The 27448-nt window shown below is 47.9% G+C and overlaps 1 protein-coding gene across 6 annotated transcripts; it reads left to right on the top strand.

Moving 5' to 3' along the window:
* Positions 1-1611: 1611 nt before the first annotated feature.
* Positions 1612-26064, top strand: LOC143831514 (C-type lectin domain family 2 member B-like). Of its 6 annotated transcripts, none has more exons than XM_077324557.1 (7): positions 1612-1744; positions 15928-16044; positions 18332-18507; positions 20146-20250; positions 22100-22278; positions 24345-24451; positions 25775-26064. In XM_077324557.1, exons 3-7 carry the CDS (start codon positions 18441-18443, stop codon positions 25905-25907), a joined length of 591 nt encoding a protein of 196 aa, XP_077180672.1. In that variant the 5' UTR covers positions 1612-1744; positions 15928-16044; positions 18332-18440; the 3' UTR covers positions 25908-26064. The 6 variants fall into 6 exon arrangements, 4 of the variants coding, with proteins under 4 accessions (XP_077180672.1, XP_077180670.1, XP_077180671.1 ...); XR_013228898.1 differs by lacking the exons at positions 18332-18507; positions 20146-20250; positions 24345-24451; positions 25775-26064 and adding exons at positions 1889-2374; positions 4091-4245; positions 5450-5562; positions 8719-8836 and having other exon boundaries at positions 1617-1758; positions 22100-22223; XR_013228897.1 differs by lacking the exons at positions 20146-20250; positions 22100-22278; positions 24345-24451; positions 25775-26064 and adding exons at positions 1889-2374; positions 4091-4245; positions 5450-5562; positions 8719-8836 and having other exon boundaries at positions 1617-1758; positions 18332-18503.
* Positions 26065-27448: the final 1384 nt, after the last annotated feature.

The following is a 27448-nucleotide window of genomic DNA, read 5'->3' as shown; positions in this document are numbered from 1 at the left end:
TCTTTCTCTTCTTCAATATCCCTTTACTTTAAAATTTAATGTAAAAAAAAAAAAGCCATATTAGGTTCTGCACTGAATCACGTTTGATTCTGGAGCCATAGGTTTCAGACACCTGCTATACAGGGCTGCCAACTTCAAGATGGGGGCTGGAAATCTCCCACAATTGCTATTGGACTCTAGGCATTACATACCAATGAGGTCCCTTGCCATCCCAGCCCCGCCCTCCCCAGGCTCCACCCCAGATCTCCAGGAATTACCCAATCAGAGCTAACTATGCTAATGTCAAACCAAGGTATGTTTGTAGTAGAGGCTGAAGTTCTCCCCTATGGCTGGCTTTTGTAGGCCTTCCACCCGGGCGTCCCCGCTGGCATCGGCTTGCGGCTGAAATTGGATGTGCCACAGTCCTAATAGCAGCTGTGATAGCACTGGGACTTTTTGGTGAGTTGTCCAAGGCTAGTGTTACCAAACTGTATGTGTTCTGTGCATAATGACCAATCTTGGACAGCTGTTTGATCTCAACAAGCACAGGAAGGATTTGGGGGGCTCAGAGGCTGATTTCAGAGGCTCAGAAAATAAGATTCTGTGCTTTTTGCCACTGCCTCACAAGTGCTGGCATCACGTGAGCAAATGCATTTTTAAAACATGGTTTACGCCAATTAAAAGAGCCTCTTGTGGTGCAGAGTGGTAAGGCAGCCGTCTGAAAGCTCTGCCCATGAGGCTGGGAGTTCAATCCCAGCAGCCGGCTCAAGGTTGACTCAGCCTTCCATCCTTCCGAGGTCGGTAAAATGAGTACCCAGCTTGCTGGGGGGTAAATGGTCATGACTGGGGAAGGCACTGGCAAACCACCCCGCATTGAGTCTGCCATGAAAACGCTAGAGGGCATCACCCCAAGGGTCAGACATGACCCGGTGCTTGCACAGGGGATACCTTTACCTTTACTTTACCTTTTACGCCAGATGGTAGATTCATAACAAACCTCAGGGCACTGGTAGACGAGCCATAATTGTTATTCTGGTTAGATTTCCATGACAGCCAGCTGGGGCAGTTTACAACATAACTGGTAAAAAATATCTATATAATTAGCCTTTAAAACAATAAATCACAGTTAAAAACAATTAAAAACTAATCATGACCCACTACAACAATTGGCCTTCCGTATTTGCTTCTCCCATTCAGTGGGGTGACTTTCTGTGAAGGAGAACCCACTCTGTACCTTTTGATTAGAAACTTATTGAGTTGTTATACAATCAAAACAGGCGATTTGATCTTTATTCTGCAATTGTACAATAAGAGAAACTAAACATATATAAGCTTATATATTCCTACCGTTATGTCAGGGTCCGGGGTTTCTTGTTCCTTCTCCGCCACGATGTTGGGAGCTGAAGACCAGGTGAGGAAAGATAGTTCTCAGGATAGTCCTGCCGAATTATTCCCATTCACGACTCCCGGGTTCAGAATAGTTTCCTCACTATGCTGAACCCCGCCTCCTCACAGACGCCGACTGCCCCATTTAAATATCCTTCCTCTCCTCGTCCCCACCTCCCGAGCCCTCAAGAACCTCCCACCAATTCTTCCCGGCATGCCCGCTCTGCATTATCTGTTCTGCCCTCACTTTGATCCGGGCGCGACCAGTCTGTCGGCGTTCCTCCCTTCCTTTCTTTTCACTTTCCTCCTTCGTCTCTCTCCCGCGTACGGGTCTGTGGCCGCTGCTCCCTGTTCCCGAGAGACTGCTACTCTGCCTGTGGTGAGAGGGTCTTTGTCTGCAAGTTGGGCCAGGGGTAGTCAAACTGTGGCCCTCCAGATGTCCATGGACTACAATTCCCAGGAGCCCCTGCCAGCGTTTGCTGGCAGGGGGCTCCTGGGAATTGTAGTCCATGGACATCTGGAGGGCCACAGTTTGACTACCCCTGTGTTATGATGGTCAGTTCGTAGTCTGACGAAGAGAGCTTGCCCTCGAAAGCTCACGCCTTGAATAAAACTTTGTCGGTCTTAGAGGTGCTACTGGACTCTGGTTTTATTGTGCTACTTCAGACCAACATGGCTACTCATTAGAAACTAAACACATTTGAGTAAAATCTTTATACTGAAAAGCCACACGTTGATTTCCTTCTATTTTACTGGGCTCTGTAATCGACTAGCCCTCCTTGCTTCCTCGGGCCAGGTTTCGGCTGTCTTTAAACATGCATAAATGCTCAGTTTGTGTGAATGGAATAAATGCTGTCGGAAGCTTTGCAGATCAAACAAGCCCTGCACGCTCAAGAGAAGGCCTGTGCCTCCCGAGGACCCAGCAACGCAACTCAACTGGAGATGAGCCTGGAGAATTCTCCGCCTGAGAACGGCCAGTCTTTGAGACGGTTGCTTTGTGGCTCAACAGGTAACTCCCTTGCTGCTTTTTTGGTGTCTGCCTGGCCTGCCTACTTAGAAATGCCAGCCAAGTCCCTTAATATAGTGACAGTAACCAGAAAACAACATTTCAGAAATGTGTGGGTATAATCTCAGCCAGAGAGGTGTAAGTGTGCTTTATTTTGCTCTTAAGTGGGGACTAGGGCTGATTCTCCTCTTACTTTGTTTAATTCCATTGTCAATCCTGTTGAATTCAGATCGATTTGAATTCGGGTCTTCCGCTCCCCCCCTCCCCCAATTGAAACAGAAAAGTGTCCTGCATTTGGTTAGGGTAGTTTAGAAGGGGGGGGAGTCAAGCACACCCTCTTTCTTTTCTTGAAGGGGGGGGGAGAGGAACCAAGCAGAGCAGGAGCCTCTTTCTTTACTTGGATGGGGGGGGGAGGATCGAAGAAGGCAGAGGAAGGAGAAAAAAATCCAAGACTGACAGAAGTTGAGAGAAATTAGGGGCTTCTCCTTTAAGGCAAGCTTGCCACATGGGGAGCTTTAGCCAGTCAGGGAATCTCTACCATGGAGCAGAGCCCAGATTCAAAACAGCCTGCTTTCTCAATCTAATTCTTAAAATATCGAGGGTTAAAAGCACTCTAAGATATTGCACGATAAAGGTAGGGTCATGCCAGATTAATCATGGTTGTTGCAGAAGGAAAATTTAAATTGCCCAAAATCAAAACGGAAATCGCATTCTGTGTAGACGGCAGGGGCTGAATTGACCTGGGATTGGAATAAAAGCTCTGTGCAGTTTACACCTATAAATGAATGGATCATAGGCCCAGTCGTGATTGCCTTCTGATTTCTGAACCTGAGATGGGAAGACATGGCTGGCACAACAGCCCTGACTTGTGGGGAATCTGCATTTAGGAAAAGTTGGGGGAAAAAACCCACTATATCTTAACTCTGCACGTGAGAATGTTTTTGCTCTGCAAAACCCAGTGAGGGTTTTTTTTCCTTTTGCACAGTTAACGCCACCTTGGGTGCTTTCAGTGTGTTATCACCATGGTTTCTGAAACTCACTTTGGACAGCCCAGGCACGCCTGATCTTGTCAGGTCTTAGAAGCTAAACAGGTTCAGCTCTGGCTAGTACTTGGATGGGAGACCTCCAACACACACTAGGGTCATGACCAGAGGCAGGCAATGGCAAACTACCTCCAAGCCTCTCTTGCCTGGCTGCCAGACAACTCTGGGATCTCCTGGCTGCACTGCACATGCCATCTGTAACCGCTCCACAGAGCGGTATAAATAAAACTGTAAGGGGTGGGGGGTGGGTGGGCGCTGTCCAGGATGGTGGAGGCAACGATTGGCCCCTGGCCCTGGACCGACTGCCCCCTCCACATGGCCCACCTTCACCCCACGGCGGCCATTCCTGTGCTGGCCGCCAAGAGGTGAGGTAGGCCCACAGGCCTTGGGAAGCTGGCCCAGGAGGGGGGGGGAGGGAGAGAGGCCTTCACAGACAGGGAAAGAGCTGGCCTGGCACGTCACAGATGCGCCGGCCCAGCTCCTTCCCTGGCCGGGAAGCCGGGAAGCTGGCCTGCGAGGGAGCGGGGAAAGCCAGGCCAGGGAGGGAGGGCTCTGCTTTCCCGCCCCCAAAGCCCTAACCTTGGGTCGGGGGGGGGGGAAGACTCGAGGGAGAGCGCCCACCCCGCCGCCCGGGCAGCGTGGCCACCATCGAAAACCTATGGCCTTTTTCTTGTAGAGAATTCCCAGTGCCGAATTTGCAAAAAAACCTGGTTGCTTCATGAGGACAGATGCTACTGGGCGTCCAAAGAAAAACAAAACTGGAACCAGAGTTGGCAGGACTGCACAGCAAAAAACTCACGACTGGTGGTGATTCAGGGACGGGAGGAACTGGTAAATACAAACTGACTCCTCAGGACCTTTTTACTGTTGAGAAACCCCTGAAACATTCTTCAGACTTCGAGAAACTCCCAAAGTGATGCTAGCAGGCCACACCTTCCGGCTATCTCCCTGAAAATCCCATGAAACCAGAAGTGACATCAGCCGGACACTCCCACCAGCTGTGACATCATACTCTGTCGCCCCCTGCCATCCTCCCAACACAGCTAAGTTAAATTGGGAGTTCTGGATTCCAGTCACTACCACATGTGACAACCTTCAGCCAGTAGCAATTATTATGACCGGGGCCCCTCCCTTTTCCACCCCCTCCGGGTCCATCATTGGCCATTGGGGGAAGTGGGTCGACATAACCATATATGGTCATATCATGATAATAATTTTCAAAAAATACATAAAATTAACTCCCATCCAATCAGCAACACCTTTCCAGGGCTGTTGAGATCCCCTAAGCAGGGCTGGCTTTTCCTATAGGCTAACTAGGCTTCGGCCTAGGGCCTCAAGATCAAGAGGGGCCTATATTCCACATTTTTAGTACCAATCATAACATGTTTCATTTAACATATTGATATATATCACAGTAATGATGTATTTTATTATTTTATCATCTCTCATGTAAATTACAAACTTAAAAATGGGGGGGTGAAAGGGCCACATAAGTGGAATAGCCTAGGGCCTCTTTTCATGTAAATCCGGCCTTGCCCCTAGGGCAGGGGTGTCCAAACTGGCAGGGACTCATGGGAATTGTAGTCCATGGACATCTGGAGAGCCACAGTTTGGCCACCCCTGCCGTAGGGTTTCATGAAACCCCTGTTGTGAAAGCCTACCTTAGAAAGCCAGGCTTGTTGAGGCTCATGTTAAACATGAAGCACGCCAAATACAGAGCCAGCGTCTTCCTGTTATAGATTTGCTATAAGGAATTTAACTGTATTTGCCAAGCGATAACTTTACTGCCATCTACATCAGGGGTAGTCAACCTGTGGTCCTCCAGATGTTCGTGGACTACAATCCCCATGAATTCAGGTCTCATGGCAATTGTAATCCATGGACATCTGGAGGACCACAGGTTGATTACCCCTGATCTACATGACTTCAAAACCAGCTGCCTTGAGGGGGGGGGGAATGCTGTGGGTAGAAAGGCAAGGTACCCATTTTAAAATTAAATATTCTAAAATCTGCAGACTTCTTGTATCACTGACAGGACTTCATACAGAGTATTACCGATGGAGCTCAGCTCCTGTGGATTGGACTAACCATCGCTTTCCCTGCAGCAAAGTGGACCTGGATAGATGGCTCCTCTTTAAATAGAACTTTGTGAGTATATTTTGCTGTTCACAAACATCTAGGTTGGACATATGTTTGGGTTCCCCTCTCCCCACAGGTTAGGACAACAGCAATATAACTGTAGCAAAATAGCAACTGCGGTGTTTTTTAAGCCAGCCAAATCTCCTGTGTTGGTGCTATATGGGGAAAAGGGAGATGCACTGAAAACCCCCCTGCGTTGCTATGAATGCTGGTGGAACTGCCAAGAATAACCCACACTATTCAGAGCCTCTGGGCCATGCCCAATGTCTGTGGCGGAACAGGTCTGCTCTGGCCTGCAGGGCCTATTACACCCTGCCCATTCAAAGGTGTTTTGAACACCTGGAGAGGCTTCTCTCTGTCTTTCTCTCTGGTAACTCGTTGCCACAACATGACTTGTGTACAGAATTGCCTACTGAGAAGGTCAGGACTCCCAGCTTACCTTCGAAGTTCTAAGGCCTTGCCTCTGTTACCAGAGCCTGCTCATCACAGGGACAATTTCCAACCTGGGGCACTCCTGAAGGAATTGCTGCTTGCCAACTTTCCAGCCTTCTTCTTCCTGGAGCTCTCATTTACAATAGTGAGTCCAAAAGGGAGGTCTATGTGATACAGAGAACTACTACCAGCGTTTGTTTGTTTATTAAAAATATATATCCTGCCTTCCTCCTTGGACTCAAGGTGGGTCACATATAAAATCCCCATAAAACCCCATCCTAAAAGCAACACAAATCCAAAATTTGGGGTCCCGATATTCGATCTCAGGATCCCCCCTATGGTATTGTCAGATCTGGCATCTCACTCCCAATGGTAGAAGGGTTGGCCTCTGGCTGGATGAGAAGAGTGGGATAATTAGAGGATTTATTCATCGCCTGCCGCCTAAGTTGTTGGTGGTTATGAGGGAAGTTTTTATGGGGTTCTTATTGTATTTTACTTTTTTATTATTGTAAACTGTCGTGAGCCTACCGGGAGAATGGTGGTATATAAACTGAAATATAAATAAATAAATATAAATTTATTAAGATGGGAAGATCCCTCCTACCTCCTGCAGTTAGCTAACAAGGGTGCACTAGATATTATAGCAGGACTTGAGGGGGGCCCATTGATCTTACTAATTCAGACTCAACCAAAGACCTGAAGTTATAAAGAATTTAGTAAAAAGAAGGTGTTAACAAGCATACTTTTAGCATAGCATCAGATTGAGCAAGGGATTCCAAAATGAGTAAAATGCAATTCCTCTGTTGTCTCTCTCTACATGCCCTACCAGATGTTAAAATACAGGACAGGCTCCTTTAGCTTAGGAAGATGCCGATTTCTACAGAGTTTCCATTGCTTTGACGTTTTCTCCGACTCCTTCAGGCAAACACATGATCAAAATGGCTGCGTTCCCCGGAACTTGGTTAAGAGTTCTGACTGCTCTAATGGACCCAGCCCCAAAGAGAGCTCTTCCTTATAACAAGGAGTTTTTTTATCATATCTGTTTCTTCACTCACTGACCAGGACAGGCTGGGTCAGAAAAGCATTTCCTGAAGATCTCCAGAAATTCCTTCCAGATGATTATTCTTGGGGACTGTCTGCCAAATCTCTGTTCCCTGCTTGGAGAAGGGAGGGGCGCTTGACTATCCCATTGTCTTTAGCAGGAATTATTAGTATTCCATGTGGTAGCTGAGGTAAGCCTGAAAAACCATTGAATGACTTCTCCCTCTCTGAAATCAGAGTCCAGTAGCACCTTTAAGACCAACAAAGATTTATTCAAGGCGTGAGCTTTCGAGTGCAAGCACTCTTCATCAGACGAAGAGTGCTTGCCCTCGAAAGCTCACGCCTTGATTAAATCTTTGTTGGTCCTAAAGGTGCTACCAGACTCTGATTTTATTGTGCTACTTCAGACCAACACGGCTACTCATTTGAATTCTTCCTCTCTGTTCTCTGCCCTGGGGGGGGGGGGCGACTATTAAAACCAGGGATAGTCAAACTGCGGCCCTCCAGATGTCCATGGACTACAATTCCCAGGAGCCCCCTGCCAGCGAAGGCTGGAAGGTAGTCAAACTGGTAGTCAAACTGCGGCCCTCCAGATGTCCATGGACTACAATTCCCAGGAGCCCCCTGCCAGCGAAGGCTGGAAGGGGCTCCTGGGAATTGTAGTCCATGGACATCTGGAGGGCCGCAGTTTGACTACCCCTGATTAAAACGTTCCACACAAACTTGCACAGAAAAAAAATGCATTTCTTCACACCTGCAGACAGGAAATATGAAGAGCAAGCAGCTGTGTGGGCGGCCTTATACTTTGGTGGTGGGAAAGTGTCATCAAGATGTAGCCAACTTATAGCAAGCCTGTAGGGCTTCCAGGGCAAAGAGATAGACAGATGTGGTTTGCCACTGCCTGCCTCGGCACAGGGACTCTGGACTTCCTTGGGAGGGATTCCCCTCCGACTATTGACCAGGGCCAGGGCTTAGCTTCCAAGATCTGGCAAGTTTGGCTAGCCTGGTCCATCCAGGGCAGAGTCTGCACTTACTTTGTTTATTCCATTGTCAATCCTGTTGAATTCAAATCGCTTTGAACTCAAGTCTTCCTCTCCCCCTCCTCCCCATTGAAACAGGAAAGTGTTCTGCACGTGGTAAGGGAGGCTCAGAAGAGGGGGGGGAGGCAAATGGAGACTCTTTGTTTTCTTGAAGGGGGGAGAGGATCAAAGAAGTCAGAGGAGGGAGGAAAAAATCCTTTCTTTTCTTGAAGGGGGGGGGGACAAAGAAAGCACAAAAAAAAAAAATCCAAGGCCAGCAGAAGTTGAGAGAAATTAGGGGTTTCTCCTTTAAGGCAGGCTTGTCACATGACCACCTGTATCCAATCACGGGTCCTCTACCACGGAGGAGAGCCCAGATTCAAAACAATGCGATTTTAAAATATATTGAGCATTAAAAGCACTCCAAGATATCGCACACTAAAGGTAGGGTCACTCCGGATCAATCCTTCTTGCTGCAGAAGGAAATTTTAAATCGTCCCAAATCCAAACGGAAATTGCATTCTGTGTAGAGGGCTGGGACTGAATCGACCTGGGGTTGGAATAAAAGCTCCGTGTGGTTTACACCCAGGTCTCTGTACTCCTGTCAAAACGATGGAGTGACTTTGGGCACCTTATGGCAAACATGTGGTTGACTTTTTCCTTCCTTCTACAGGTTGCAAGTGACGGGTGCTGTTCAAGCCAACAGCTGTGGGATGCTGAAGGGAAACCGAGTCGTCTCTGAAGCTTGCAGCGCTGTCACCAAATGGATCTGTGAGGCAGAAGCCCTTCTGGTATAAATAGCACAGAAATAAACTGTGAAGACAGGGGGGGAATCACCCTTGGCCTCAGAAGAAGGGGAAAACAGCACTATTCTGCCATGTAGTTACGCAGTTATGCAAAGATCACATTTTGGGAATATTTCTTACTGCCTGTGAAAAATTCCCCGTTTGTGAATGAATGGTTTGTGTGTGTGTGTGTGGGGGGGGGGCTACTGATGGACTGAGAGAGGCAAAGATATTTTAAACATTCTTCCTTCCTTGAGGCGTAGGGCTGGTTATAAGGGAAGGACTCAGCGATGTCTTTTAGCCTCAGGGGAGACTATAAAAGGGGAGACTATAAAAGGGGAGACTATAAAGACAGACAGACAGATAGGCCAGGACCTGTGCATCTTTCCTTTCTATTGCTCTGCTGCTGTTTCTTTGCCATATGGATTATTCTTTCTCTCTGTGGGAAGTTACAGCCAACTGATGGAGACCCCAGGAGATGGACAGAGATGGGCAGAGTCTGCACTTACTTTGTTTATTCCATTGTCAATCCTCTTGGATTCAGATCGATTTGAACTCGAGTCTTCCTCTCCCCCCCCCATTGAAACAGGAAAGTGTTCTGCACGTGGTTAGGGAGGCTCAGAAGAGGGGGGGGGAGGCAAATGGAGACTCTTTCTTTGTTTTCTTGAAGGGGGGGAGAGCATCAAAGAAGTCAGAGGTGGGAGGAAAAAATCCTTTCTTTTCTTGAAGGGGGGGAGAGGATCGAAGAAGGCAGAAAAAAAATCCAAGACCCACAGAAGTTAAGAGAAATTAGGGGCTTCTCCTTTAAGGCAAGTTTGTCACATGACCACCTGTGGCCAATCATGGGTTCTGAGGAGAGCCCAGATTCAAAACAATGCGATTTTTAAATATATTGAGGATTAAAAGCACTCTAAGATATCGCACACTAAAGGTAGGGTCACTCCAGATCAATCCTTCTTGCTGCAGAAGGAAAATTTAAATCGCCCCAAATCAAAACGGAAATTGCATTCTGTGTAGAGGGCAGGGACTGAATCGACCTGGGGTTGGAATAAAAGCTCCATGCAGTTAACACCATGGTTTATCATAGCCTTCCTCCCTTGAATTCCTTATGGTCACCTGTTGGGATGAGAGAGATTCAGACACACACGCAGGTATCTGAGTGTCAGGGAAGTCTGCCGACCCATAAAGTTGATCAGAGGTGTAGACACCACCAGATGCAGCACCACGAGTAAGACATTCATTACGGCAGTGGTCCCCAACCTGCGGGCCGCGGCCCGGTGCCGGGCCGCAAAGGCCATGGCGCCGGGCCGCGACTCCCTCTCCCCGCCCCCCCGCAGTAAAAAACTTCCCAGGCCGCAAGCTTGCGGCCCAGGAAGCTTCTTACTGCGGGAGGGCGGGGAGAGGGAATCAGGGCCGCGCATCGCGCATGCGCGGCCGAAATTGCGCATGCGCTGCACTTTTGTGCATGCATGCGCGAGAGTGCAGCGCATGTGCTATTTCGGCCGCGCATGGCGCATTTGCGCATGCGCGCGCGGGTGCAGCCCACTGCCCTGCCGGTCCCCAGTCTCAGAAAGGTTGGGGACCACTGCATTACGGTACTCACTGTCCCACACAACAAATTGTGCAGGTGTCATAAGCATTCTCATAGTCACTTTCCAATCTTCAGGAATCATGGCATTATTACGAGCAGTAACCTCAAACATGCCTTGTACAAAAGTATTTTGAATTCCCATATCAATAATTGCCCTGCATAGTTCATGAAGAATTTTATAAGAAAGAGGTTGATATTCAACTATATTCTGTCCTTGAGCATTTTGTCTGCCTGTCTGAATTACAGGACAGACTGCCAACATCTCATTAAGTTCAAGAATAGTTTCTGGATCTTTAGTTTGAGAAAGTTCTTTTTGAAGAGCTTCCCTAGGAGAAATGCGATGAGGAACTGGAGAAAAAGCTTCCTTATCTGGAGGCACAGGAGGAGGAGGCGGGAGAGTGGGGGAAGACGGACTAACAGGCAAAGCAGACAAGGCAGGACAGAGTTGAGGAGCAATAGGAATGCTGTCTGAATTTTCTTTTGGCAGAAGAGAGGCAGAAGAAGAAACAGGACAGATACAATCAATAGCAAAACGACATTGATGCTAGGTGTGAAGAATCTGAACAGAGGCACGAGGTTCTTTGTGCAAAAGTTTCCCTATTTTTCCCCAGTCTTTGATCTTAAGTCAGCCCTTTTCCGGGTACCAGGGACATTGTCTATAAATTGTTGTTGTTGTTATGTGCGAAGTCATGTCCGACCCATCGTGACCCCATGGACAATGATCCTCCAGGCCTTCCTGTCCTCTACCATTCCCCGGAGTCCATTTAAGTTAGCACCGACTGCTTCAGTGACTCCATCCAGCCACCTCATTCTCAGTCGTCCCCTTCTTCTTCTGCCCTCGATCGCTCCCAGCATTAGGCTCTTCTCCAGGGAGTCCTTCCTTCTCATGAGGTGGCCACAGTATATATATAGTCTATAATATGTCTATAAAATGTCTATAAATAGTCTCCAGTAATTCTTGAATATCTTGGTCAGAGATGGACCTGCCACCTTTCTGACACAGAAACCTTAACTCTCTAACATGTTTCTTCTGAGGTTGTGTTAGATTTGAACCCATACTCACCAATGAGGGGTTGTGAAGACGACGAAGTGCACTGTGGGGCCTGTTCCAGGCCTTGATGAGTAGGTGATGGTCTCTGGCTCGGGCGCCACTTGTTGGGATGAGAGAGATTCAGACACACAAGCAGGTATCTGAGTGTCAGGGAAGTCTGCTGACTTTCCGCCGAGCTCCCCCCGAAGAACAGCATCTTTTATTAACGTCAGTTGCACATAACATGTATCTATGTATCTCTTTTGGCCTTCAGGCCTGTACTCAAACCCAGAAGCTTCTTGCATGTAAGCGTACAAGCAGCTATTGTTCTTTGTACTTTCTACTTGCATTGCGATAACAGTGTGTTCAGCAGTTCACTTTAGAAATGCATACACACACACTAGGCCTGCACCACAGTCTCCCACCCAAATATTAACCAGGGCTGACCTTGCTTAACTTCTGAGGTCTGACAAGATTGGGCTAGTGAAGGTCACCCAGGACAAGGGATAAATTGCAGCTTTCAGGGAATCTTTTTTCCATCTGGCTCACAGCTTCTCTCTTTCATCTCCATCTCGCTGTCAGGAGATCAGGACCCTCTCCCTGCATCTCTATCCATCCTAGTAAATTAGATTAGACTCATATTTCTATTTTGTCCAGTCTGGAATGCAGCGCATTACAATAAAGGACTCATTACTTTGCTAAGATCTTTTTATCCTATGTGGTGGACTTGTAAAAAAGCTTTAAAAAACTGGATGCAAGTACATTCTCTAATGCAGAGGCCTTTCTATTGGGACTGATGGACAAACAAGTTGAAACCAGTTGTGGAAATTTTTTCCTGTATACGATGACAGCAGCGAGAGTTTTATGTGCACAAAACTGGAAAAACTCAGAGGTACTTGCAGTAGAAGATTGGAATTAGCAGAAATGGCTAAATATACTGACTTGATTAGAGAAAAAACTATAACTATTAGTAACTGGAAAACATTCAGTGACTTTTTGCAGAAAAATGAAAATAATAAACTGACTTGTAGATTTATAGAGTGAAGGAAAAGAATCATGGTACTGAAGTTGATAATTACTGGGGTTAATATAAGCACATTTTTGTAACATTTGGCTATAACTGGTATTAGTTTGAGGGTATGTAAAAATTTATGAGTAGACTGATAAATTAATGTACTTGATATAGGTTGCTGAAATGTTGAAAAATAACTAGTATCTTTCTATTTTATCTTGTATATTTCTGTATTGATTTGCTTATATTCAATCATTATCTCAGCAGAAGGTAGGCGGTGTTATAAAGAGTACTTGTAAAAGATGCAAAGGTACAGTGAATATTATAATCAACTAGATTAAAACAGAAAGTAAATGCATAGGGGCAAAATATTAGAATCCTGTAGGGAGATAAGAATCCGATGTCCCTGTTCAGTCCTGGGAGGTCCACTGTTCTGAACTTGTGAATGAACTCAGCTTCAGCAATCTCCCAATTGTAGTTTCTCCTTGAAGATGCACACAGCGCGAGAAACTACAAAAGCCAGTTGACTCCAGCCGTGAAAGCCTTCAACAAGACAGTTAACACATTTGCTCTTCCATAAGGCACTGGTTCCTTCCCCACCCATCTTCATACCCAAACCACGCACAGATCTGTTGTGTGCATGATTCAACAGCACGTGTGAAGAATATCCTAAACTAATGTTAACCAAAGAGAGGGTGAAGTGTGCATGCACATGAAAGCTTATACCTTGAATAAAACTTTGTTGCTCTTAAAAGTTGGAGTTCAGTGGCAGCTTTATCTCAGGTCACAGTTAGCTTTGTCTCCACAACCCTTCTCCCCATTGCTTTGCTGCATTTGGTTCCTGCTATGGAGCTTCCCCGAAACCTCTCTACAGACTTCTTGGGCTTCTGTCACATACCCATTTTAACATAACTCTCCCTTTCATAGCCCCAGGCCTACTCTTTTCATAGAATCCTAGAATCATAGAGTTGGATGGGGCCATACAGGCCATCTAGTCCAACCCCCTGCTCAACGCAGGATCAGCCCAGAGCATCCTAAAGCATCCAAGAAAAGTGTGTATCCAACCTTTGCTTGAAGACTGCCAGTGAGGGGGAGCTCACCACCTCCTTAGGCAGCCTATTCCACTGCTGAACTACTCTGACTACATGTGGCCAATCATGGGTTCTTCATTACCTTTCATTCTCTATCCTAGGGTTGCCAAATCCCTTACGTCACTGTTAGAAGAGGGGGCAGGGTTGCCATCTCCAGGGCAGGACATTCATGGAGATTTGAGGATGGAGGCTGAGGAGGACAGAAATCTGTGGGCTTCAATGCCTTAACCCCCCCCCCCAAAAAAAAAACATCCATTTTCTCCAGGGGAACAGATCTTGGTAATCTGGAGAGGATCTGTAATTCCAGGGGATCTCCAGGGGAGGCTGGTATCCCTAATTCCTTCTCTCATGCTCTTCAGAGACACATGAAGATCCCTCCAACTCTCTCATGCACTAGCCATTAGGGAAACATAACCAGGAATTCTAATCACCGATCATTTTACTACTTGTTGAACCAAAGGAGATATCTGAAGTATTTGGACTTGCCAGATGCTTTGATTGCCCATTGCCTTTCACATTTCCTTTCTGTTGCACCTTCAATCAATCACCTTATAATGAACAAAAGTCAACCTTCCAAAATAAAGCATAGCGAACGCAAAGGGTGTGGGTGGGGGAACGCGTGGAGGGAAGAGATAAAGTTCAGCTCCACTTTCGTTTTCGCTTCTCTGCTCTTCCATTCGCGTCCTCTCTGGCAAGACAATAAATCAACTGGGGAATAATTTCGACGAAATCGATTGATTTGCCCTCTCCTTTCCCCTCCCCTTATGTGGGCGAGGGGTTGGGACGAGACGCTGTCCCTTTTCGCCCAGGCAGCCCTACATTAAGAGAAGCGGGCGCGCTTCCCTTCCCTCAAGGTGGACGGCGGGACAAGAGAGCGGCCATTCGTCGAGGAGTAAGTACGGCGTCAGCGGGCCACGCTGTCCCCTCGGGCGGCCGATCGCTTTAATGAGCATCTTTCTAGTGCCTGAAAAGCGGAGCGCGGCTTGCCGGAGTCTAGTGCTACGCATGGGAGCACATGCTCTGCGCCACGTGCAGCTTTGGCACATGGGATAAGACAGTAAAGAAGCATGCCTCTGGGCAAATGGAGCGGCCTTCTGTTTATCCCCAGGGAACCATCTCCTGGCCTGGATGCTTGGGATTGTTGGACAGGTTAAAACCCCCTAAAGCAGGGGTAGTCAACCTGTGGCCCACCAGATGTCCATGGATTACAATTCCCATGAACGCTGGCAGGGGCTCATGGGAACTGTAGTCCATGGACATCTGGAGGGCCGCAGTTTGACTACCCCTGTCCTAAAGTGTTCTCCTTCCCTCCCACCACCACTGGGAAAGCCCATTAGGTTGCCAACCTCCAGACATGGGCTGATTCTGCATGCGTTTTGTTTATTACCTTGTGGGTCCTGATGAATTCAGATTGATTTGAACTCGGGACTTCCTCTATCCCCCCCCCCACCCCCATTGAAACAGAAAGTGTTTGTGGAAGCTCAGAAGGGAAGGGGGAGCCAGGTGCAGCAGGTGTCTCTTTTCTTGAAGGGGGGGGGAGATTGGAGACAGTAGAGGAGTGGGGGGAACCTTAGAGGCAAGTCTCTTCTGAGAGAAGTTAGGGCTTTGGAGCGCAGTCTGCCGTGTGTAGAAGGTCCCCGTTTCAATCCCCTGGCATCTCCAGGTGAACAGAACCAGGTATGTGATGTGAAACTCCTCTGCCAGAGACCCTGGGGAGGTTGCTGCCAGTCTGGCTAGACAATACCCACCCTGCCTCACTATAAAGCAGCTTCATGTGTGTACATATTCACTACGATCTAATACAAAGAGTGATCAGTTCATGCAGAGCTGGTGGAAAAGTATGAGGACCATAAGCCCACACTCAAGATGCCACTTGAAATTACAGTGGGATGTGCAAAATATTTGCCCCTCTAGCGAGTGAGAAATCCCAGGTTCCTGTTAAGACCTGGGGGAGAGGCAACAGCTTTGAATTTGTTAAGGAATCCTAATTCAGCAGTTTCACAAGACCCAAGGACGAGATTGCCGAGTTCAAATTGCTTCACACCCTCACCTACTTTGGGTGGGATATAGATTCAGGTGAGTTGCTGGGTTGGTCTGAAGCAGCAGCACAAAATTTGAGCCCAGGGGCTCCTTTAAAACCAACGAAGCTTTATTCATGGTATGAGCGTTCATGTGCACGCACGCTTCTTCAGGGGCAAAGTCAAATTTTATTGCTGGAATAAATTTTGTTAGCCCTTCGCCTGCCATGGAAGTCCTGATTTTGCTGCAAACATCCTGTGCAGGAGAAGGAACATTGTAGGTGAAAGTGATAGTATTTCTTTGCCTTTCCCAGAAATGTCGTAACTATTTCTAACAGGACGTTGTTGCTAGCAGGGAGCCAAGACCCTCTGCCAACTTGTGAAGAACTTCCTAGCCTAACTCCCTGGACTGGTAGAGGAGAAGACAGGTTGGGAGTTTGAGGACCGAAGAGGACAAGAAGGCTGCATGGAGGTAGGAATACCTAGCAAATATTATGGAGTTTGCAATGGCCTTCGCAGTTCCCTCTGCTGGCCAGCCTGCTGTGCATTCCTTTGCGCATTTGCTGCTTGTGCAGCATGTGGGGAGGGGAAGACGCGGCAGGAAGAGTGTAACGTGTGTGTGTGGGGGGGGGAATTGCATGGTTAAATGTCACCCTATTGCAGGCGGGAAGCGTCCCGCCATTTTGGCCACTGAGGAAATCACCTTACAATTTCCACAGGCAAAATGTATGTGAGGAGGATTAGGGCCTGGTAAAAGTCCTTGATGAATAACATATTTTTCGCGTTACTGCATATTGGATTGAGGTGGCCAGGTGAAAATTAGCTTGGAATTAGCTTCTAACCAACATGGCTACCCACTTTATTATTGGTGTGATGAGCTTCTAACCATAGAGTTTTGCCCCAAAGCCAGAGCACCACAGCCTAATGTGCTGCCATCACTTCTGGGTGATATCGGCACACTGCATTAATTTCTGGAGTTTGTCCTGGAGCAGTAATTGGAGGGGGGGTGAACTGTTTACAGAAAATGGGGAACCCCAACTGGACCACGGAACCTGACAACTCTAGACTAGATGTTCCTTCAGCTTCTTAGTTCTGCTAAAAGCAATCATAGAACCATAGAGCTGGAAGGGACCTCAAGGATCATCTAGTCCGACCCCATGCACAATGCAAGAAATTCATGGGTTTCTTGCCACATAAGGGAATGTTCTCTAGCAGAGTCCCATTTTTACAAATACACTTCTTAAGACCCTATACTTGTTTTATTATAAGAAGGACTACATATAATCCTGTCACAATATTCCTTTCGCTCATGAGCAATTTCTTCCTATCTGATGCCAAGTCTTCCAAAGAAGCAGATTGTTATCAGCCAAAGATATGAAAAAGATGCAATTCCGTCATTAAAGTCTGCCTCCATTCCCAAGAACTGGAAAACAGCTAATGTGACCTTCATCTATTTACTTATTTTACTTTCCAGGTGTTACCCGGCATATTGAATATTTGTGTGTATATTGTAGTTTGTCTTAAAAAAAAAAAAAACCTATAAGGTGCTGAAAGAAAGGTTTCAGCAAAAACACTTAACAAATGCCAGGCCCTAACTTTTAGTTGTAGAAAAAAAAGAGGAAGAAGAGTCAGTTCTTTTCCCTGCCCAAAGCAGTTTACATTCGCCTTCCCTTTCCTCTCCTCACAACAGACACCCTGTGAGGGAGGTGAGGCTGAGAGAGCCCTGATATTACTGAAGAAGAGTTGGTTCTTATATGCCGCTTTTCTCTACCCGAAGGAGTCTCAAAGCAGCTTACAGTCGCCTTCCCTTTCCTCTCTACAACAAGCACCCTGTGAGGGAGGTGAGGCTGAGAGAGCCCTGATATTACTGAAGAAGAGTTGGTTCTTATATGCTGCTTTTCTCTACCCGAAGGAGTCTCAAAGCTGCTTACAATTGCCTTCCCTTCTTGTCCCTGCAACAGACACCCTGTGAGGGAGGTGAGGCTGAGAGAGCCCTGGTATTCCTGTTCGGTCAGAACAGCTTTCTCAGGGCTGTGGGGAGCCCAAGGTCATCCAGCTGGCTGCATGTGAAGGAGGAACGGGGAATCAAACCCAGCTGGCCAGATTAGAAGTCCACACTCCTAAGGACTACACCAAGCTGGCTCTCCCCACGTTCATCTTAATTTTGTTTCTCAACAGCCAAAATCTTTAAAAAAAAACAAAACCAGCGGTATGTATGTAAAGTGATCTGTGTGAAGGGCTGTCAAGTTGCTGTTGAATTATGAGAAGCAGAGGTCAAACTAGATACCAGTGCCATCTTCTTGAGGCCATAAAAAGCATGGCTGGCTGAGGCCTTCTTGTCTCCCTCCCTTCTGTGCCTTTTCAAGTCTCAAAATGGCTGACCCTGTCGGGTAGAGAAGAGCCAAACTCTCACGTTTCCAGCTCCAGGTTCAGAAATACATGGAGATCTGTGGGTGAAGCAGCAGACAATGAAATTTCAGGAGGCATGAGATCTCGGGAGGGTCTAATGCCATCCTGCCCACCTTCCGAAGTAGCCATTTTCTCTAGGAGAAGTGGAATAATATGTTGGGAATAATTAATAGTGAATAAGTGATTTATGCAGTTGTAATTCATAGCCCCCACCTGAAGGTTGGCAACTGTAAACAAGAATGCATTAGTCTTTAAAAGGGTAGTGAATCTGCAGTTGCCATCACAGCTATTGGCTTTTGGGGGAAATCACTCACATAGCACATTTCCTAACCCCCTTGTTGTTACTTTAGGGGTTTTCAAGCTGGCAGTTGCTGTGGTGTATAAAGGCCTGTGCCTCAAGGTTGAAAAGCGGTCAGTGAACCCTACAGCATCTCTTCCTTCTATCAAGGAAAAAAAAATATGAGTCAAGGAAACAACTCAGATGAAGAACTCATCAGGCATTCGGGCCTTGATGAAGCAAAGACAGGTAATGTGCCAACAAAAGGAGGAAAACCCAAAGCTCCAGTGGAGTCCGAAGTTTTCAAAAATGGAGCGGATGACCAGTTTAGGTAGGGTTGCTAGGTCCCTCTGGCCACCAGTGTGGGATGGGGGACGTAGAGTTACAGATCCAGATTGGGGAAGCGTCTGAAGATTTGGGGATAGAGCAGTCATAAGGAGGCAGGGCAAATCCCCGTCCCCATGTGACGTTGCCGTCAGGCCGCTGCTCTCCCAGGCTTGGTGCAAATCAGGCCCAGGAGACCATGCACTAAGGGAACATGGATTCTTCCGTGTTCCCTTTCAGCACTGTGAGGGCCAACTAGGCCTATCCCTCAGCAGTCCTGCAGCAAGCCTGTCCCTACCCTACGGAGGCCTGCAGGGGACAAACAATGCCCCAGATGGCTTTGTAGCATGTCCTGGTGCTGCAGAGCGGACCTGGGCATTGTTTGTTTCGTTTGCAGGAAGGTAGGATTTCGTAGAATGCAATCTCACCATCCAACATACGACAAGACCCCCTGCCCCCGGTGCAATGGAACCTACATGCTGCCACCATGTTTTCTAGGGGGATTCCTTTCACTGGGACACCAGGTGTCCCACTGAACTGTGTGCCCCTCGGGAACAATTTCCATGCTGGAGATGATCTGGCTCTGAAATGTGTCCCCCGTGGGGACTCCGTACACTGTGGAGCATGCAGCTCCACAGCATTGTACCAGTGGCAGTCCAGAATGGTGCCGCTGTTGCGGAATCCCCTTATGTCAGAATCCCACGTGCTTGGGATTCGTATTGGGCTAGATCCATCCTTTCTGCGATGTTAGTTTCGCAAAAACATCTGGTTAGCCACTGTAGAAAATGTAATGATGCACTGGATGGCTACAAGGGCATTGTTTGCCCAGGGTGCACAAAAAGCCTTGGGCCATCTCTGGATGGGCCACTCTGCCAAGTAAATTTGGACTTGTGGGTCACCACGTATTGTAAGTTTGGGAACTTCTGTACTGCACCACACTGGCTGTAGTTAAGGTAGCTAGTGGGACAAAAGGGGAAAGAACTGGGCACAGTGCTGTAGATAAACTGGCATGTCCATGGACAAATAAGGTAAAGGTATCCCCTGTGCAAGCAGTGGGTCATGTTTGACCCTTGGGGTGACGCCCTCTAGTGGTTTCTTGGCAGACTCAATACGGGGTGGTTTGCCAGTGCCCTCCCCAGTCATTACCCTTTACCCCCCAGCAAGCTGGGTACTTGTTTTACCGACCTTGGAAGGCTGAGTCAACCTTGAGCCGGCTGCTGGGATCGAACTCCCAGCCTCATGGGCAGAGCTTTCAGACTGCATGTCTGCTGCCTTACCACTCTGCGTCACAAGAGGCTCTTCCATGGACAGATATCCACTGCTTATTACTGAGCTGGGTGAAGAAGAGTAATGATCGATGCGCACATGCAACAGCTCAGCGTTGTCATAAATTGCAAAAGAGCCACAATGCATAACACAAATACCATCCATGGTTTAGATCATTTGAAGAAGGCTGTCAAATTGCCTCGGAGGACTTGAGGCATTGCATCCATCCCATCTTGAGTACCTTTGACAGTGTCCCGCAAGCAACCCCAACAATATGAATGCTGTTTCATTTCTTAGGTTTAAAAGTTTGCTCCAGGAAAAGCTTCCATTGTAAGGCAGCAGTACAAGGCAGTATCTTGATTCTCGTGGTTCTTGTGATTGGCTTGGCAGTTGCTCTGGGAGGTGAGTTTTATTGTCTCTCTGTCAAGTTCACCACTGTGAGGCATGGCATCTTGAACATGGGTTGCTCTGTGAAATGTTTTAAAATGCTCCTAAGTCTGCTGGGCCAAGAAACCAGCTAATTTTGCAAATGGCAACTGCCCCTAAAGTGATCTGTGCCCAAAGCAACTTCAGGCTGAAATTTATTAAACCTGTGTTTTTAAACATGTGTGTGTCTGTGTGTGTGTCTGGAATTAAGAGAAGGTATAAATGAAGCAAGTAGACAAGTCATGTATTTATTTTACTAGCCTTAAAGCCTGCTGTAGGAGAAATACAGCAGCGGCAGGGCCCCCTACGGGGGGAGGGGGTGGCTCCCTTTCCCTCGTGGGCTGGGAAGCCCTCAAGTGGCTTCCAGGCCCAGGGGGGAAGGGGCAGCCACCCCTCGCGGTTTCCGGTGGGCCAGGAAACCCTCACACCTCTCCTTTTTATATTATACAGCGACGCTGTTACAGAATAATTGGATTTCTAGACCGCCACTCTCGGCCAGGCCAGCTCATGGTGGTTTACAACAAAGAACTGTGAGAGATCGGTTGGCACAATGTGCCAAGGTTAAGACTGGGCGATGGGGCCCACCAGCAGCTCTCATTGGTGCCCGCCTAAGCCTGCCCCTGATGCCAGCCCTGACTCCACCCCCAATATAAGTTAAAGGCTGCTGCCAAGGCACAGCTGACTCCTGGCAACCTGCAGGGAGTTTTCAGGACAAGAGATGAGCAGAGGTGGTTCGCCATTGCCTCTGGTGTAGCAACCTTGACTTTCTTGGTGGCCTTCCAGCCAAGTAGTGCTCAGCAGCCGGACTCTCATGAGACCGAGCTCTTGCCTATGCTATTAAGGCTATTTCTTGCCCTCCCCCATAGTGCAAACAAAGTAAGCAAGGGAAACAGAGTAACAATACTTCAAGTTGTGCTTTGCAAATGCAATTGTGTCCGTCACATCGTCCACTGGACAAACAGAAGGCATTGTGCATGTGAGTATTCAGTGTAAACGTACAGATCTAGAAGTCCAATGCCACCTTTGGACTCAGAAGTTGTTCTGCTGCTTCAGACCAACCTGGATGACTACTTGAAACCATGCAGTAAGAACTATATGGAGGTGTTGAGCTCCCCCTCACTGGTCGTCTCTAAACAGTACCTGAACACACACTTTTCATGGATGCTTTAGGCTGATCCTGCAGGGAGCAGGGATTGGTCTAGATGGCCTGTGGGGACCCCTTCCAACCCTATGGTTCTAGGATTCTATATTTCTAAAGCTATGTTTTCTTTGTTCATAGAGGAAAGCAAGCCACCTTGGCCTCTGCTGTTCTGAAACTAAGGTATCACTTCTTTAAGAACTGAAATGCTGACTGGGCAGATTGCGAGTGGGTGGGCAGAAAGGGAGGTGCCAGTGTTTGTCTCTTGTGGCCCTTCCTTGCATACCCAGGAAATTGCTAATTGCTGCTGTGGGATGGTAGGTGAATTTCCTCCAGGCCAGGCTGGATTCTGGAGATTTGTGAGGTGTGGGGTGATCACTTGAAATTGGAGTCACTGGGTAGGCAGATAATTGTGAGTTCCTGCATTGTTGGACCAGATGACCCTGGAGGACCCTTCAAACTCTATGATTCTATGATATACTGGACGTTCCAGCATATGGGGTATATAGTTCCCACGTTCAAGGAGGCACAAGGATGAGTTTGATGGGTCTATAAGCGGGGGTAGTCAAACCGCTGGCAGGAGCTCGTGGGAATTGTAGTCCATGGACATCTGGAGAGCCGCAGTTTGACTACCCCTGGTCTATAGAAAGGGGTTTAGGCTCATATGTTTGTCTTCTGCTCTTTCAGTCATAGTAGTTAGAGGACAGCTTTCAAATGTCATTTATGCCTCATGCCCCGATGGATGGATTGGATACCTGGGGAAATGCTACGACTTCTCTGAAGATGAAGCAGACTGGCTTTCAAGCTTCAGAAATTGCTCCTCAATGGGGGCCACCCTGACAACCATCGAAACAGTCCGGGAAATGGTGAGGAAAAGACATGCGTGGTGTTTCTCCAATCTAGAACATCGACTAAGCATAAAAATGTTACCGCTTGTGGCTGGGGGTGCAGAGGTGGGATCTGGGGTTTTGAAAGAAGGGCTGGTGTCAGCATTACGTGGGCCCACTGCCATAGAGCTCCCCAATCACTTGCTGCCAGAGAAGAGCCTACAGGTGGTATGGTGATAGTATTTTGTCAAGAATTCTGGATCAAGAGGATTGATGTGATTCTGCTTTGAATAAAGGTAGGCGACTGCAAGGCGAACAAACCGGTCAGTCCTAGAGGAGATCAGCCCTGACTGCTCCTTAGAAGGCCAGATCCTGAAGATGAAACTGAAATACTTTGGCCACCTCATGAGAAGGAAGGACTCCCTGGAGAAGAGCCTAATGCTGGGAGCGATCGAGGGCAAAAGAAGAAGGGGACGACAGAGAATGAGGTGGCTGGATGGAGTCACTGAAGCAGTGGGTGCAAACTTAAATGGACTCCGGGGAATGGTGGAGGACAGGAAGGCCTGGAGGATCATTGTCCATGAGGTCGCGATGGGTTGGACACGACTTCGCACCTAACAACAATCCAGAGTTACTACAGAACAGTTTAAGGCACAAATTGAAGACCAATTGCCAAGCTTTAGGCTCCAAGGATGGTTGACCCAATTGTGTGCATTTTGGTGTGTCGATCAACTTACCAAGGAAGAGAGAGGTCAGAGCAGTCCTTGACTTGTTGGGTCCAGAAATTGGGCAGTAACATGGTGGGTCAAAGTGGGACCCTTTTTAATTGATGAGGATTGTGATAGTATTTCCAAGGGTATAGAAAGTGACCAAAGGCATTTACCATACTAAAGACTGCAGCTAAGACTTCAGCCCACCAAACTGGATTAACTTTAAATCTCTCACTAAGAATTAAATCTGCACCTGGGACGTTACTTGTGTGCACATAAGACATAAGGGGTTTAACTACGCGAGGGGTGACTGGAGGCCAAACAGGAAGATGGTCATCAGTTAAAGTAAAATTTTACAGGTAAAAAGATAAAATTGAATACATTAAAAGGCGTTAAAATAAAGTGTTAAAAGTTCATATAAAATGGGTTTCCACTTGACCTTAACATTGTTTCATGCAGTAATATCCAGTCCTAACTAATTATAAATTAAAATAAGAAAAGTTAAATCACAGACAACACAACTACTCTTTTCAAGATCAACATTATCAAACCAGCAGCTGGGAATAGAAGAAAAACATGAAAGGGAAGTTGGGGGGGCGGGAGGGGGGGGTAAACACCACCAGTTGTTAACTCCCACTTAATTCCCTAAAACATAAGAGGGCAGCCCTGACTGCTCCTTAGAAGGCCAGATCCTGAAGATGAAACTCAAATATTTTGGCCACCTTATGAGAAGGAAGGACTCCCTGGAGAAGAGCCTAATGCTGGGAGCGATCGAGGGCAAAAGAAGAAGGGGACGGCAGAGAATGAGGCGGCTGGATGGAGTCACTGAAGCAGTCGGTGCAAACTTAAATGGATTCCGGGGAATGGTAGAGGACAGGAAGGTCTGGAGTCACAATGGGTCGGACACAACTTTGCACCTAACAACAACAACAACAATATAAGCTGAATGAATGAAGGGATAAAAACCAAGACAACATTCTTCCCCAATACTTCCCCTCCCCCAGGCAGGTGAAGGGGAAATTGGAAAGGAAGCTGCCTCAGCTGGGTCAGTCAAGGCCAGAGGGAGGAGCCCTTGGGATCACCTGCAAAAGAAAGGGAAGGAGGGGGTTACAGGGTTTATGGGCTTGGGAAGGGGTGGGATAGGAAGGGAGGAGGGGCAAGATTAGTATAAAAGGAGGTTCAGTGGGGTAGTCAGGGAGGAGTGTGCCTAGAGGCTGGTGAGGTTAATCAGCCTCCTCTGTGGGGACTCCAGACAACTGAGATTCTGTTCTGAGGCTCCCCAAGTGAATCTGTGCTGGGAGGCAGCTGAAGGGAGTGGGGGGGGGGAGCTGCCTCCTGCCTCCTGCCTTTCATTATAAATGTCATTAATCAGAGCATTTTTTTTTCACACCAAAGGGTTTCCTGCTGCGTTATAAGGGCCCCATTTATCACTGGATCGGCCTTCGGAAAGAACAAGAGAAACCTTGGGAATGGGCAGACGGGAGAGTCTTCAACAACACCCAGTGAGTTTGCTACTTTCCTTTTTCGTTCTGCAGGACTGAGCGAATAGAACTCAATAGATATGATTTTCTGCCATCTTGAAATTGAATTCTGTAATGTTGGGGGGTTTAATGGGGGGATTTATTTGCTTTTATTGTATGCTTAATTTTGAATTTTTATGTAACCCGCTGCAAGCCGGTCCCGGGAGCGCTGAGCTAAAACTTGAATTAATAAATTAAATTAAATAAATAAAAAGGGAGTCTGCTGCTGAGCCAGAAGAATTGTATACCACCCCAACACCCACCCTCTCCCTGATGCCCCAAGCCCCGTGATGTTTGGCACAGGAATCCTCTGGAAGGGAAAACTGTCCCTGATAATTGCCACTGTCTCCCCATTCCTCAGTTCGATGTTGGTGGAGAGTTGAGTATCCTGGGGGAATAAGCTGGGTGAAAGAAACTACCTGGAGTTGCCCTGGAGAGTTGGGACCAGAACCAATGAGTTGAAAGAAGTTTTCCAGCTAAACATCTGGAAGAGGTTCCTGACAGAGTGTTTCCTCAGTGGAGCAGGCTTCCTTGGGAGGTGGTGGGTTCTCCTTCTTTGGAAGTTTTTAAGCGGAGGCTAGATAGTCAACTGACAGAAATGCTGATTTTATGAACTTAGGCAGATTGTGAGTTTATTTCCTGGCGTTCGTCTCTTCTACAGCCAAAGCAAGTGAGGAGGGAGGAGAAGCATGAGGCTGCTTGTTTATTTTTATTTTCCTGAACAAGTGGGGGGGTGTGAGAATGAGGTGGGAAAGACAATCCAAAAGGCAAATCTCGGCACACAGAAGTGTGGGCTTTTGGACAAGAGCACAGTCACTTCAAAAATTAGGGCAAAAATACATCTTGCGAGAGAATGGCAACAGTCTTTGAACTGACACCCTGACCAATCAGCGACAGACTACTGTGCTACGTCAATGTCCGCATCGGTGGTGTGGAAGAGGGGGAGGATGTTAATCTGGCAAAACGCAGAGATCTCCACTAAATACTGGGCCTTTCAGCATGGTTTTCTCAAATATAGCGAGTTATATCTGCTCCTGGATATTGCAGGGGAAAGGTGTCACTGCAGATCAATCATAAATATTGCAGAGGGGAAATTTAAAGCGTTAAATATCAAAATGGAAATTGAGTAAGGTGTGGATGAGTTTTTTTTTTAATTTGGGGTCATCAGGGATAAAGAGCCTAGTGCAGATTCAGCCCTGTATTGCCACCAACTTCTCTTTCCAGATAAATTTGCACCAAGGCCTAACATGTTACTGGCATTCAATATTATGGCCAACATAGTAACATTTTTCCACATTCTTGCAGGTTTGACATTAATGAGGGAGGGCACTGTGCATATCTGAATGATGTGGCCGTCATGTCCTCGTGGTGCAAGACTAAGAAGAACTGGATCTGCAGCAAACCGAATGCTTATACAGTGAGAAAGAAAGAAATGTAAAACAGGGCTGTATGTGTCAGGATCAGTGCCTGTTCTCTGCCATGTTTTTATATTAACCTAAGTCGTTCCATGTTTTTTTAGCCTGAGTTTTACCTTTTGCTTCTGGGCCCCTATGTAACCCTGGCCCATTATATTAGCTGTCTGCCTGAAAACGAAAGCTGTCTGCTGTGTATTTGTTATCATGATTTGCTGTGAACTATTTGTCTTTTGAACCCGGACGGCGAGGCCTGCTCTATGTAACAATAGATTATCTTGTCAGTGGGCGCCAAGCGGTCCAAGGACGTGCTAGAAGTAACACTCCCTGGCTAATTGCCCAGCCGGGCACCTGGAGCTCTTCCCCCTCCCCCTTGGGAACCTTCAAGTTTTGGGCGGGAGAATTCTCTTGAAAAGGGTTTGCATTTGTATTGTTAGGCAGATTTGACTTCGCTAGTTATGGTGACTGAAGTAACTTTCCAATAAGGCTTTCTTATTACAGAAGTACGTTGTGAGTTCTTCTAGCACTTGACATTAAGTCAAATGTCAAAACACCTTTCTCCTGGAACCAGGAGTAGACAGGAAGAAGGTTTTCTTTACAGTGATCAGGAAGACGAGGGGGAGATGTACGCAAGTGACATCCAGGATGATTTTGCGACATCAGGGTCCCTCGGCCTGAGTGGGGCCTCCGGGATGGCGAGAGCCTTGGGCGGCTTCAGCCCACGGCACGCTGAGTTCTTGGAGCGGCACGTCACGGACCGAAAACGGCTGTCTAAGTATGACGAACCTACTGGGGATGAGCTGTGGCCCGCGGGCCTTCCCAGAGGGGTGCCGGATCGTGGGACGGCGACGGCACTGGAGGTCCAAGAACTTCAGGATCAGATGAGCCGCGTGGGTGATTGGCTGCACTCGGTGTCCGGAGAGTTGGGGCCGGATTCCCGAAGAGAGGCACGACACCTGCTCCGGGATTTACAGGCAACCTCTGGACAACCTGGAGCGCGGCAGTCCTCTGTGGCACACTCAACCCACAGAGACCACATGGCAGCAGCAGGTCCCTCCGGCGGAGCGGGAGCGGGGACCGGTACCAGCGGAAGCCAAGGAGCAGCAGGACACTCGTCCTCAGAAGATGAGGGACTGGGAGATGCCAGCTTGGGCACCGGGGCTGCGGGCGGAGGCCCAGAGCCGCCAGCGGGCGCCCCCGATGTGGGTGATGGAGGCGACGGAGGCAACTGCGGGGATGGTGGTCCCGGAGATGTTGGCGAAGGCACTGAAGACGGAGCTGCGGCTGCGGCTGCCGCTGCTGTGGCGGGTGCCAGAGCAGGGAGAGGAGCACGCCCCAGAGACAGGTGAGCTCAGCAACGCCCGCGCAGACTGGATCAAGACTGAGCGAATGCCCCACCGGGGCGCTTGCCCCCTCAGCTCCGAGGCGCAGAGATTCGGCGTGCCTACCGGTTCAAGACCCATTTCACCGGGGACTCTGCAGCGTTTCCCGGTTTTCTCGTGCATCTCCAGGCGTACCTGATGGATGTGGGCTTCACCTTCCAAGACGACGCGGAGCGCATACGTTT

The sequence above is a fragment of the Paroedura picta genome, chromosome 3, assembly GCF_049243985.1.
Source record: "Paroedura picta isolate Pp20150507F chromosome 3, Ppicta_v3.0, whole genome shotgun sequence".
NCBI lineage: Eukaryota > Metazoa > Chordata > Lepidosauria > Squamata > Gekkonidae > Paroedura > Paroedura picta.
This window is presented reverse-complemented; position numbering and strand designations above follow the sequence as displayed.